The 14,970-nt window shown below is 35.5% G+C and overlaps 1 protein-coding gene across 1 annotated transcript; it reads left to right on the top strand.

Moving 5' to 3' along the window:
* The first annotated feature begins 9,053 nt into the window (after positions 1-9,053).
* On the top strand, positions 9,054-11,076 carry LOC101699862 (UDP-glucuronosyltransferase 2B14-like). Its single transcript, XM_021252517.2, has 2 exons — positions 9,054-9,261; positions 10,251-11,076. Exons 1-2 carry the CDS (start codon positions 9,119-9,121, stop codon positions 10,528-10,530), a joined length of 423 nt encoding a protein of 140 aa, XP_021108176.2. The 5' UTR covers positions 9,054-9,118; the 3' UTR covers positions 10,531-11,076.
* The last annotated feature ends 3,894 nt before the right edge of the window (positions 11,077-14,970 follow it).

Here is a 14,970-nt window from a genome sequence, read left to right as displayed (position 1 = left end):
CTTTGACCAATATAGCAGAAAACTGACACTGTACTCCTTAAGAGTGCTATTCCCATTACCTTCATCTCATGCCCTTCTCATTATTACCTTAAAAGCCAAGACTGTTCTGTGCCTCCTTCCAACAAGCTTCTCCCTAAAATATACCTGTCATTCTCATGACTCTTTCTCTCTCTGAATTCACACCTTTTATTCTGTACTTTGTACAAGAGTTAATATCATTTTCCTCAACTTTAACTGTTCTCCCAGAAATAATCACCTATGGCTCTAAGGCACCATTAACAAGTGCATACCAACTCAGATCAGCTTCTTCACCTTCTACCTCTGCTTTCTTAGAATCCAGTCACTGTGTGACAAAGGACAAACCATAATTATCTCACACTGCTCCATTAATTCCTGTTCTATAGGAATGAGAATAGTCACCAATCTGGTTCATACTGGACCCGCCAAATCAAATGTCTCCATTCACCTTTTCTGAGCAATCTCTCCAAATTAATTACTTTCAAAACAAAGAGGGCCTTGCCGATTGAGCCCCAGCACTCCACCTTGTGGCTGCCCATGCTGAAAACCTCAGTTCCCAACTGAAACCAAATGAAAATTACTACTCTGGTTCACAAAGACAAAATTGCTTCCTACTGTGCAGAATTGTATCACTACCCAATGGGCTAGACTGCCTTCCACCTTGGATGACAGAATTTCCCATCACCTTCACTGATTTTCACAATTGTTGAACTCACTAAACTGCAAGGTTAAATCAATTCTCTGACTGCTGCTGTGCTCCAAAACTGGCTATGCTTGAACATGCTTTCCAGAGAAAGGTTGGGTCTGTGCCTTTCTCCAGGAGACCTGCTGTTCTTCACCCACAAGTCCATACTTGTATGAGATGGCATCAGAAGTCTGCATGTTAAAGACACCATGCTACAAGACAAGTTGTCATTCTGGCCCCTTCCATGTTGGCTAACCAAATCCTAGATCTCTTGACTGACATCCTCTATTGGACTCATTTTTTATATTCCTCCCAATTCTTTTTTCCCCTTGTGTCTTTCAGACTCTGGAAAGTCTGAAGTCTCAGATTCATCCAGACATCAATATTTCTGTTCACTTCTCAAGTGCCCAAAACCCTGTTTCTCAGAAGTTGCCCTTATAAGCTCCATAATATTGTTCCCATGGAGCTTGAAGGAACTCAGTGAGAACTTATTGCCCTGATACTTAATGCTTGACCTTGTTTTTCATTTCTATCCTTAAAACCATGCAAATGATAGCTCTGATCTCCATCTTTGTCCCTACTTCAGCCAATCTCATGCAATCTCATTAACTCACCACATGTTATCCAGTCCACTAACCCCCTAATTGTATCAATAAAACTTCCAGATTAATAAACTGGACTCAGTTTACCACCTAGCACCCCATATTCAGGGTTGCTGTATTCTTTTATGGAATCACCACACTTTACCTAACAAAAGTGATCATTATTCCTCATCACCTAAAGTTATATTTTATGAATATAAAGTTTATTTATTATAAAAACAAATATCTTATTTAGTTAGCTTAAAAAAATTCCCCTAAGGAAAGAACCTGAGATACAGTTGGATGACAAGTCATATTGATAAGAATTAATGTAATAAAAATGAGCTAGGAATTTGGACCAAGATTGAACTTCCTCAGAAAGTATGGAATACAGCACACTTCCTGCAAAACAGATTTGCAACCACTCCCAACAAAGCTCCTGAGTTTTGAAGTATTTAAAGTGCAAGAAAATTACTTTTTCTTTAAAATTACAGTTTTCTTTACATGCTATATGTTGAGTAACAGGATAAGAGAGTCTCTGGATTTTTATATCATTTTAAATTAACAGGCATGCTTGTCCTGATTGGCTTCAAACAATCAAGGAAGTTCATGCTATACTTACCATATAAAGTTCTGTATGAAGGCACCATACAGAAATTCTACTTTTAGGATCCCCTCAATCTTTCTTCATTTCCAATTAAAAAGCTCCTAAATTTGCTTTAGGATTCAGTACTTCATTTTTTGATATGTTGAGACCACTAGCTCAATTTGTACAGAATTAACTGTATTGGAGGATCAGCCATGGGTCACCAGTAAAAAGATGCTAGATAGTGATGATTTTAGGGTCTATGGGTCAAAGGAGTCCCAAATTTTGAAGATGCATTCCAAAGTGATGATGGATGTTGAGACTGAGTTTTCTGAAAATCATGAAAGATAGACAAAGGATTTCTTTCTTTACCTATTGAAGCATTACCCAGCAAACTATCCCTTCTGCACCTGTGGGGACTAAGTTTCTAATGACTAAAAATTAGGATCAAGAAGGAGTGAGCTATCAAATTAGTTGTTCTGAACCTTATGCCCTTTACCATCTCTTGTGACCCTTTTTTACTGGGGTTTTCTTGTTCTGAGGTCTCCTTCGAGAGGTTGTTACTAGCTAATTTCCATCTCTTAGCAGCGAATTGGTCAAGACAAGTTAAAGCATTTGTAGAGTTTTACATTTATTAAAGGTAGTAGAAGAAACAGGCTCTGCAGAGAATTTGGGCCAAGGAAAAGTAGGAAAAGAAGCATACTCTATAGCATGAGTGTGGGCCATTGTGATAGGAAACCATAGCCAAGAGCTCAATGTACTGTACTTTCCTATTTCCCACTCTGTAGGCTGTTAAAAGCTTGAATAACTTCACATGATTTTGGCAACCATTTTGTGGAGGTGTCTTGAGGTTTTGAAATTAACAATTCACCCTCAATTCCCCAACCAACTTTGGCAAATCCTAAACTTCTGCTTCCCTTTGGTGGTAATCAGAAGTTGGACTGCCTTTACCCCCCCAAAATTAAAACACCTTTCTAAGTGAAGATGAGAAAAAGCTCCAAGACTCTCCACTGCTTTTTCTTTTATTAGTACATATTTGCAATACATCATGATTGGATTTATCATATGAAGTTGACACAAACACATAATAGATCTTAATTCTTTTCTCCTCCTCTCTTCCTACTCCTCTTTCTTCTTTTACTTCTTTCATCATCTACATTGCCCCTCCCTCCATGTTGTTCTAAATCTTGGTATCCTTCTCATGTGCAAAAACTTTATATTCATTATTTTTTCACTTCAATTCTTTTTCATCCTCTTTTCCTCCCCTGTCCTCAATCCATGTCTTTTCACTTATCCATTAGAAAAAAGTTCTCCTTAATGCCCATATGTTCTCTCTCTCCACATATAATTGAACCCATATACTATTTAAGCTTCTATGTCTCACTTATTTCACTTAGCATTTTGGTCTCAAATTGCATCCATTTATCTATGAATTCCTCAAGTTTATCTTTCTTTATGTCAGAGTAGTAATCTATTATGTGATAAATACCACATTTTCTCTATGCCATCATCTGCTGATGGGCAGAGAGGCCATATCCAAGATTTAGATATTATAAACTCTTCTACTGCAAACATGAGTACACATGTAGTCCTGTAATATGCTTATTTTAACTTTCAGAATGATACCTAGGATGGGAAAAGCTGTGTCAAATGGAATTTCTGTTTTTAGATTTTAGAGGAATCTCTGTACTGATTTCTACTGCAGTTGCACTATTTTACATTCCTTTTTATATACTTTTATTGGTACATTTCAGGTATACAATACAATGACATTCATCATTGGAATTTTGCACCTTTACATACTCTCTTGTTTCTTATTTTTTCTCACTTCCCCTGCCCTCCAATCAACCCCTTAATCCCTCCCTATATACAGAGACTTTGCTTCCTTTTTTCATTTTCTCATATTAATTCCATTCCCTTCTTTCCTTTCCCTACCCCTTCCCTTTGCCCTTTTTCTTCCTATTTCACATTATCTATTATAAATTTTAGTCTTTATTTACACTTTCCATTTCTCACACTAGAGAAACTATTCAGTATTTACACATGTGTATCCTATTTATATTACTTGAGTATCACCTCAATGTGCATCCATTTAGCTATAAATGTCTCTAATTTCTCATTTTTTTGGCTGAGTAGTGCTCCATTTTATAAAGAAACCACATTTTCTTTATCCTGTCTCCAGTTGATGAGCATTTGGGCTGTTTCCAAGTTTTAGCTATTACAAACTCTGCTTCTATGAACATGCATGCACATATATCACTGTGGTATGATTCTTTTAATTCTTTGGGAAATATAACCAGCAGGGGAATAGCTAGGTCAAGTGGTACTTTCAGTCCTAGTTCTTTGAGGTATCTCCAGACTGATTTCCACAATCTTTGCACCTGTGTACACTCCCACCAGCAGTGGAGCAGTGTTCCTCTTTCCCCACAGCCTCACCAGCATTTGTTATTGGTTGGTTTCCTGATAGCAACCATTCTTTCTGGGGTGAGGTGGAATCTCAGCACTGTTTTCATTTGCATCTCTCTAGCGACCAGTGATGTTGAACATTTTTTCATATGTCTATTTGCCATTTCTACTACTTTGTGTGAGAAATGTCTGTTCATTTCAGATGCCCATTTTTAGGTCTGTTTTTTAAAGTTCTTAATAGATTCAAAAAATAGACCTTTGTCTGAGGGACCACTGTTGAAAATTTTTCCCCACATTTTGGGTTGTCTCTTCACATGCTGGTGGTTTCTCTTGCTGTGCAGAAGCTTTTAATTAAGAAGGGATCCCACTTGATTGTTTATAGTAGCTCACGGGCAACTGAATTTTTTTTCATAAAATCTTTTCCTACCCCAATATCTTCAAGAGTTTTACCTAACCTCTGTTCCAGCTGGTTCAGAATTTCTGTTTTAATATTTAGATCTTTAATCAACTTCCATTTCCATTTAGATCATGTTGAGAGATATAGGTCTAGTTTTAGTGTTTGGCAAGTTGAAACTGAATTACTCCAGCACCATTTACTAAAGAGGCTATCTTTCCTCCAGTGAGGGTGTTTGGCTCCTTTGTCAAAGATGAGGTGGCTGAGTAGGTCTGGAGTTGTTTCTGCATTTTCTAATCTATTCCACTAGTCCTCAGGTCTGCTTCTTTGCCAGTACCTTGCTATTTGTATCACAGTAGCTTTGTAGTATAGCTTCAAATTGGGTGTTGGAATACCCCCTGCCATGTCTCTGTTACCTAGGATTGCTTTTGCTATTCTGGGTCTCTTCATTTTCCAAATGAATTTTTGATTGTTTTCTCAAGGTCCATGAAGTATACTGCTGGGATTTCACTTGGGATTGCATCGAATCTATGTAGGAGTTTTGGAAGTATGGACATTTTCACTATGTTGACCCTTCCTACCCAGGAGCAAGGCATGTCTTTCCATTTTCTGATACCATCTTCAATCTCTCATCTTAGAGTGTCACAGTTTTCAAAGAAGAGGTCTTTGGTTTCTTTTGTTAGGTTGATTCCTAGGTATTTCAGTTTTTTAGATTCTATTGTGAAAGGAATTGTTTGCCCTATTTCTCTCCCAATGAGTCTTTTGTTCATGTAGAGGAAAGCTATTAATTTTTGTGTATTGACCTTGTTGCTAGCTGCTTTACTGAATTTTGTTATTAAGTCTAGAAGACTTTTGTAGGAGTTCTTGGGGTCTTCTATATAGAGTGTCATGTCATCTGCAAATAATGATGATTTGACTTCTTCATTTCCTATCTTTATTTCTTTTATTTCTTTCTCTTGTCCGATTGTCATGGCTAATGTTTCCATAACTATATTGAACAAGAGGGGTGATAGTGGACATCCTTGTCTTGTTCCTGATTTTAGTGTGAAGGATTTCAGTTTTTGACAGTAAGATAATGGTGTTGGTTTTTCATAGATGGGTTTTAACAGGTAAGGTAGAGACTGTCTATTCCAATTTTTATATGGTTTTTAAATAAATGCTTGTTGGACTTTGTTGAATGCTTTTTCTGCATTGATTAAAATGATCATATGGTTTTTGTCCTTGGCCCTATTGATACAGTGTATTACATTCATTGATTTGCATACGTTGAACCATCCCTGTATCCCTGGGATGAATCCCACTTGGTCACGATGTATGATCTTCTTGATTATCTTCTGCATTCTGCTTGCCAGTATCTATTAAGAATTTTTGCATCTATGTTCATTAGTGAAATTGGCCTATATTTCTCTTTTTCACTTGGGTCTTTCTCTGCTTTAGGGACCAAGATGATGCTTGGTTACAGGAATGCATTCAGGAGTATTGCTTTCCTTTCAATTTCATCAAAGATTTTAAACAGTACTGCCAGTAGTTCCACTCTAAATTTCTTGTAGAATTCAGCGACACAGTCTGTCCTTAGTTAGTAAGTTTTTAATTACATTTTCAATTTCATTGAATGATATTGGCTTGTTTAGAATTGTTCGTTCTTCTTCATTCAACTTTGGTAATTCCTATGTATCTAGGAGTCTGTCCATTTCTTGTGTGTTTTCCACATTATTGGCTTTAAGGTCCTTGAAGTAGGAATTGATGACCCTCTGGATTTCTGTTGGGTCTGTTGTAATTTCATCCTTTTCATTCCTAATTGCATGGATGTGGGCCTCTTCTTTCATTTTTCTGATAAGATTTGCTAAGGGCATGTAAATTTTATTTTTGCGAAGAACCAACTCTTGACTTCATTGATTATTTTGTATTTTTCTTTTAGTCTCATTTGCATTGAATTCTACCCTGATCTATATAATTTCCTCCTTGCTATGGACTTTGGATTTGTCCTGCTCTTCTTTTTCTAGAAGCTTTTGGTTCAGCATCAGGTTCATTGGCCTAACTCTGTTTTATTAATATGAATATTCACTGCTATGAATTTCCTTCATAAAACTGCTTTTATTGTGTCCCATAGATTCTGATATGTTGTACTGTCATTGTCATTTAATTAAAGGAAGTGTCTGATTTCTTCTTTAATTTCCTCTGTGACCCACTTTTTAGTCAGATGTGTGTTGTACAATTTCCATGTGTTTATGAAATATTTGCATTTATTTTGATATTTCATCTACCTGTGGTCTGACAATATACAGAGGATGATTTCAATTCCTTTGGACCTACCTAAATATGTTTCTTGAATGAGTATATGGTCTATTTTGGAGAATGGCCAGTGTTAAACTGAAAATAATGTGTATTCTGATTTTGTGGGTTGGAATATTTTTAAGTGATAGTTCAGTTTAAGAGAAGAACTTGGCATTTCTAAACCCAGTACCTCATTTTCTAACAGGGTAATGAAATGCTTAGGCTATGGCAGATCTTGTTAATCTCTGCTGTGAATATTTTGTACTTCATCTTGGAAGAGAAAAGAACTAGATATAGAAAATTTAACCACCTTAAAATATGAATTGTTTTTGAAAAGCTACATACCTTACAAACTCCAAACTAACTCTATTTTGCAAATTTAATTGATCATCCTAGCAGTGGTGATAATACTATAGATTCTTGTTCAGAATTCCAGTTGAAACTTTTCCTACAATTAAGGATTAATAATTTTAACTCAAAACAAATTACATGTATTTCCGAAAATCAATTTAATGATTTCTGACAAAAAATGATTGTGTTGATTCCATAATTTACACATCAAAAACAATATTTTATGCATCTAATTCTAATATGTTAACTTGTAGAAAAAATGATTATAAGTAACCTATAGTAATACCTTTTAAAATTAGGTCAGGATTAATATTGAAAGAAGACAGCTGCTATTGTAATCATGTATATTAATGAACATGTAAACCATTAAAAATTACTTATTCTTTCCAAATTTATATATTTTTTAAACATTTGATATTTTTAATTATTTAAATACTTTGATAGCAAATTCTAAAATATTTTAATTTAGCATATAGTATCTTATTTGTCTCTCAACTTGAGTGAAACACAATTACATTAAATTTGATTAAATCTAAAACTAAGTATAGAATATGTTGGTGTTATATTTGTCTCAGTATCTTCATACTTCTTAATATTTAATCTCCTGTCCTCAGTTTTAAAATCTACACGGCAAAAGGCACTTACCTTGCTTGTGTCTAAATTCTAAAATTCAACATATTATGTAATGCAGAGTTTACCTAACAGGTTCTTTGGAGATTTGATGGCAAGAAACAAATACCTTAGGACACAACACTCAGTTGTACAAATGGCTCCCTCAGAATGATCTACTTGGTAAGATACTGGAGAACAAATACTGCAAACCTAAATCAGTAAGAATGATGATAGCTCAAGATAGAACAAACCAGGGAAAATTTGTTGTTAGAAAATCAAAACTAAAACCAAACTTCATTCTATATAATTTCAGTCTTAGGGGAAGCAGAATGAATTGGAGAAGCTGATTTTTATTGTCCATGGAAACAATATTAAGATTTCATTTTAAGTCTCTTGCTTCTGAGAGAGGACATAATAATTTCCAGGGTAGTTGTGCATCTGTCTTTCCAGAGAAATGGGGGTTTACAAATATTAATCAAAATAACACTCTTGATTCATTATCAATGATGGTGTATTTCCAATGGGAAAATATTCACACTTTTATACTGACCCAGTAATTCATTCTCTTTGGTCCCAATGTCATATCTTGCTGACTTACACAACTTTCATAGCAGAATTAGTGGATGAACTACCCTTTTAAGAGAATAAGTTTGAATAAACACATGATACTATTACTATGTCATTTTGTTTATTTTATCACATTAGATGAACTTTTCCTGGCAATCATGTATTCATTGTTAGAGTCATGAAGCATATCTGCTTTCTAGCATTCACTTTGCTTTCTTGATCTGAGATACAAAAAAATGGCATTGCACCAGGTGTGTTGCTGCATACCTGTAATCTCAGCACTCAAGAGGCTGAGGCAGGAGGACTACTTCAAGGCTAGGATGGACTACGTAGTGAGTTCAAGGTCAGACTGGAGTACATAGGGAGACCTTGTCTCAAAAAACAAAACAAAACAACAAAAAAAATGAAAACAAAGCAAAAAAAAATCAAAAGCAATGTCACTGTAGTTATACACATGCAAATTCTTTATCCATAAAGCACCTCCATTTTTAGTGACCAATATTGTATATTTCTCATTGTATTTTTAAAATTTCAAACTAATTTTTGCTGATATTCACATAATCTTAGGTCACCCAAAAACCAGAGCTTTTGTCATCCATGGTGGAGCCAAAGGTGTTTATGAGGCAATCTACCACGGAATCCCTATGGTGGGCATTCCTTTGTTTGGGCAACAAAATGATAACATTGCTTACGTGAAGGCTAAAGGAGCAGCTGTTAAAGTGGAATTCATAACATTATCAAGTACAGAATTGCTAAATGAACTGGAGACAGTTCTTAATAACCCTTCGTGAGTACAAAAAATTTTTTTTGTACCCTGTGTTCTACTTAGAAACAAGTTCTCACACAAAGGCCAGGGAAGTAGCACTGAATCTGGAATGAAAATAATGAAATACAAATTTATTGAATGCTGAGGCCATCATTAGACACAAGGCTCAGGGTCAGGATAAATTTTTTCAGTGTTCTTATTTGAAATATTTGTGCAAGGTTTAGGCAGAGTGTAATATGTTAAAATAGCCTGTAAATTGAATGAGAGGAATCATTGAGAATGGTCACAGAGGAATTACAAGGAATATAAAGGAAACAATGAAACAGGAACCATGAATGTTGTAAGGGTGTGATCCTTTCCATGTATCTATGAACTCAAAACAGAGATATTTATAAAAAGACAACAAATAAGAGTCAGTATCATACTCAAAGAACACCATCTGTTTTATAGTTTTAATGATTGAACTATGGACAATTTCAATATTGCTGGGGCTGGGGATTTAGCTCAGTGGTTCTGCCCCCTGCCTTGCAAGTGGAAGGATCCGAGTTTGATCCCCAGGACCAAATATATATATATTGCTTTCTGGTCAATACTGCAATCCATAATAAATTTACTCACACATGTCGTATGAACCTTGACAAGGATTTTCTTTTTGCTCTATATTGCAACACAGATGTGAACCTTATATAACAGGTCTATTAACAGTTTTTTATGGTATAATACTAGTTGTAAGTCTCATAAATATGCCATATGTTTTTGACAGTTTTTGTTTGTTTTAACTTTGGGAGGAACTGATTTTAATCTCTGGATTAGAAATAGCAATGCTTCCTCAGCCTTTTTGTTCACATCTTTAAATCCTATATGTTAAAATATTCTAAATTATTTAGATTTCTAAAATAACTGCCAAAAAATAATTTCTTTTAACCTTTTTTTGCATTCACGTTTAGCACTTCAAAAATTCACATCCTACCATTTTGAAATAATTCTAAACTTATTTAATTTTCCTTCAGCTATAAGGAGAATGCTATGTGGTTGTCCACCATTCACCATGATCAGCCCATGAAGCCCCTGGACCAAACAGTCTTCTGGATTGAGTTTGTCATGCACCACAAAGGGGCCAAGCACTTGCGGCCACTTGTCCAAAACCTCACCTGGTACCAGTACCACTCACTGGATATGTTTGGGTTCCTACTGGCTTGTGGGGCAATCATTACTTTCCTTGCCATAAAAAGTTTCTTGTTTTGTTCTCAAAAATTTGTGAAGAAAGGAAAGAAGCAAAAGAGAGAGTAGATCTTCTTCAGATTTAATGCATTAGAAATGAGACCATTTCATTTACATTAATTACCATGAATGAAAACATTACAAAGAGGATCCTCCATGATTTACAACACCTTTGCCTTCTTGATTTACCTATATAGTGTAATCTTGTTTAAGGAATATGTAATTCTGATTTCACAGTTCCTATAATTCTATTTTACTGTTGACTTGTACATAAATATTTTTTTTTAAAATGAGACTCATTTAAACCCCATGTGGGAAACCTTCCCAGGAGAGAATGATTAAACTGAGGGACAAATGGCACAGTCTGTATGGGAAGTGAACAGTTAAAATATGAGGCAAAAGTACCCCCAATACATACATGGATAGGCAAAAGACACACAGCTTGGGTGAGATGACATAATTTAACTGTGTGATGAAAAGGACACAGGGTCGGTGAGGAATGAATTGTTAAATTTGGCAAAATCACACAGGCTGTGTGAGAATCAGAATTGTAAACAACAAGAAGTTTAGATTTGTAAAGTATATTATGTCTGGACATTTCCTTCCCATTTCCCCCCAAAAAAGTACTTAGCCTTGAGACAGCTCCTGCCAAAAACTGGTCTTCTCCTGCTTTTTTCTCTAATATTGATATTCTGAATAATAGCCAGAGAGTGCTTGAGTTGGTGGATTTGGGTGCTCGCAGTGGAGAAACAGCTCCTCTGACCCTCTCAGTAGATTGATCTAAGTCTCATCTGCAGCTCAACTTTTCATCCGGCATGCCACCCAAGGTCACATACTGACATAACCAGAGTTTGTTGATTTGAGAAAAGCATTATTTTATCATATTTTCAGCAGCATTTTTCTATTCATATAAAATGTAATCGTCTTGACATTTGTGTATGTCAAAGAATAGGAGAGGCAGAAATTAGATAACAGTAGTGAGACATTTTCTCAGAAAACTAAAGTAGGGGAGAGAAAGTTCAATATAAATACAGCTCAAATCCTGCTAACACAAATATGACCATTGTTTTCATGGGCATAAGAGACTCTGGGAAAGTGAAGAAGGGAAACCAAAGGGAAATACTGGGATATAGTGAAATGGAATAATTATCGTGGAAGAAAATACAAAAATTCTGAAAATGCCCTGCAAATTGGGTTAGACAAAGTACAGTTTGGAATTTGGGAGAATCACATTTTAATTAGGAAAGAAGTAAGAGGAAGAGTAGAATTACCTGTAGGGACAGAATGCACAATTTAAGGCAGATAAAAAGCACAGTGAATTTAGTGAATTTCATACCAAATAGATAAGGCAAATATTTTATAATATAGGAGAGTTAATAGGGCAAATCCCTTAAGAAATAGGAAATATTTCCTATGAATTTCGAATTTGATTCACAAAGTTTTGTTTTTCCTAGTTTCCTTTCCTGAAACTTTGTAACCTGGTCTTAGCCTAGCTTAGAAGGATGAAAGAAGTTTTCAACATGAAGCCCTGAATATTTTCTAGCTTCTGTTTTTGTCTTAATGAATGTTCTTCTATAACTAATTAGTAAGACCAAATATATATATATCACTTTAGGAATATTACTTGAAGCTCTAAGATTTTAGTTTGGTGCCACTAAATTATATTACATTTTGATACTCCTCCAATAGTATTTCTAATTTCTCAGTCAGATGCTTCTATCACTTCAAGACATAGCATGATGAGGGCATTAAAAAAACCAAAAATACTTGCCACAATTGTGTTTATTTTTCTCTCCAAACACATGAAAAAAATCTCAAGATGGAACAAATGGCCAAATATTTGTTGTGGCAACTTTAAAATCCTATCTTCTACAAAGCAACATGAATTGCAAAAATTCATTCACATCTTGTCTTTAAATATATACAGTCATCATGTGTGGATTCACAAGGTACTGTGGAAAACATCTCACAGAAAAGAAAGAAACTAATTGAAGAGTAGTTCTTCTGCCAAAAAGGAATTATGTTTAAATAGTTTGTTGGAAGATAGAGCCAATTATCCTTTGGACATATGCAAATGACTTTTAAAACACTCATTTTTATAAATTACAATTAATTTTAATGAAATATGTTAAATTGTCAGAGAAAGTGGCAGTCATATTCTTTTATTGAACTTTGGATATCTAACAAGTATAAACAGAAGAAAAATTATGCATAAATATTATTCTGAGCATTAATGATACTGTACATATACTACCTGATAGAAATTTTAACCTATTTTTTCTTTCTTCATGAAATACTCTCTGAAAACTTAATGATGATTTTTTTGTTGAACTACATCTTCTTGCAAATATTAGATAATAGAGCTAGATGGATAATATTGATTCTTCATATATGGTATAAAATATTTGATTGGCTTTAAAAATTTTAAAGTTTTTTTATATTGATGTATTTTAGATATACATAATGATAGAATTCATCTTTATGAATTTGTACCATTACCTGATATATCCTAATTCTTCTTTGATTCCAATTCCCTTGGTCTCCCTTTAACCTCTCTTTTCTTCCTTATTTACAAAAGCTTTGTTTCCATTTTTCTTCCATTCTCTTCTTTTTCTTGTCCCTTTCTTTTGTCCTTCTGTCTCTCCCTTATTGCAATTCCCATTTGAACATTTCCTTATCATTTCCCAATATCCATTACACAATTTGGTCTGTATTTACCGTTTTGGATTTTTTCACCAGAAAAACAATGCAGTATTTAAATACATGTGTTCATTTTATCTCACTTAAGTGTATGGTCTCAAGGTGCATACATTTAGGTAGATATGTCTCAACCTTATCCATCCTTGTGCAGGGTAGTACACCACTGTATAAAAAACTCCCACATCAGGCCCACCATTCCATTGGTGAGTGCAGATCCAAGGGAGCAGCTGTGTGGCCCAGATCGTTGTGGCTACAAGTGGATCCCAGCTTGGCATCCCCCAACACCAGAGGTTCTGGCACACACTTCCAGGCCATGAGACCGCCAAGAGAGGAACTGTATGGCACCCAGGCTTCAGCAAGTGTCTCACCATACCATCAGCCACAGCCAGGGACCAGCCTTGAGAAGAGCTATATAGGCACAAAATCAATACCCAGAAGCTTGCCCCAATAACATTGACAAGTGCAAGGAGACCCTAACCAAAGCTTGTGCAGACAACAGAAACTGAGTTGCACAGCTCCCAACCAAAGGCCCACCCAGATAATAACTACATAGGGGCCCCAGTGAAAAGCACACCTAGATACCATCCCAAGTGTTCTTGGGCCCCAGGCAGAAGCCTGCCCAGACAACAGGTCAACTCAGGGATCTAGAAGTCCACCACTCTGAACAAAGGAATTGGTGTACTGGTGAGCAGCAGAGTAAAGGCTGCTTGGTCTCTGGCTAAGAATTCAAGACCACTAGGTGAGCTAAAGGTCCCTTCAAAAAAGACAGAGCAGGCTGCACCTGTTGAAATGAGAAGACACATAAATAAGTTCCAAAACCCAACTTTCAAATGAGATAAGGGAACCCCAAAAGACTACCAGAAGGAACAATCTGATACTCAACCACCTGAACTGGCAACAAAAGGGCACCTGGAAAAAATTAAATCAGAAAAACATTCTCAGATAACAGCAGAGAATATGCCCATAGTACAAGACATAAATCTAGAGTGGACACAGGTAAAAAAAATAGAGGAACTGAGAAATATGATGGAATCCCATCATAGGAAACAAATGGAATCCATAAAACAGATGCAAACAGAATTCCAAGAGATTAAAAACTCCATTGAAAGTTTACAGAGCAGAATGAGCCAATGCTATTATAGAATTTCGGGTATAGAAGATAGGATTGCCATTAGCGAGCAGGAAAAAAAAATTCTTAAAAATAGTAAGGCACCATGAGAAATCAATTCAGCGACTGCTAGACAATGCAAAGAAGAATAACATCAGAGTGAATGGAGTCAAGGAAGAAGCACGAGAGACTGCAGAGGACATGAAAAAACTACTCACAGAAGTAATGGGAGAAAACTTTCAAAATGTTGGGAAATAACTTCACATAGAGATAAATGAGGTATGTAGGATTCTAACTAGCCTTGATAAAAAAAAATGTTCATATAGGCATGTAATTGTTAAATTCCAGAAACCCAACAGAAGAACAAAGTTCTACAAGCAGTTAGAGAAAAGAAGCAAATCACATACAATGGAAACCCCATCAGAATCACAGCAGAATTCCCAATGCAAACCCTCAAGGCAAGAAGACTGTGGAGCAGCGTATTTCAAGCCCTAAGGAAAACAACCTCCATCCCAGATTCAAGTACCCTGCAGAAGTATCTTTCAAAATTGATGGAGAAATAAGATTCTTTCCTGAAAAAGAGCAACTTAGGAATATCAAGAATACCAAACCAGCATTCCAAAAAATTTTAAACAATACCCTAGGAAAAAACAATGAGGATCAAAACACCAGGAGGACTTACAGAATAAATCCATCAAGAA

This window comes from Heterocephalus glaber, unplaced genomic scaffold (assembly GCF_053883595.1).
Source record: "Heterocephalus glaber isolate CG9 unplaced genomic scaffold, H.glaber_assembly_v1.0 deba00000281, whole genome shotgun sequence".
Lineage (NCBI taxonomy): Eukaryota > Metazoa > Chordata > Mammalia > Rodentia > Bathyergidae > Heterocephalus > Heterocephalus glaber.
The sequence above is the reverse complement of the archived record's forward strand: the minus strand, read 5'-3'. Positions and strand labels throughout refer to the sequence as shown.

Coding starts and splice junctions, on each gene's coding strand:
- LOC101699862 (XM_021252517.2), top strand. CDS start 9,119: ATGGTGGGCATTCCTTTGTTTGGGCAACAAAATGATAACATTGCTTAC. Junction 9,262..10,250: donor ACAGTTCTTAATAACCCTTC/GTGAGTACAAAA, acceptor ATTTTCCTTCAG/CTATAAGGAGAATGCTATGT.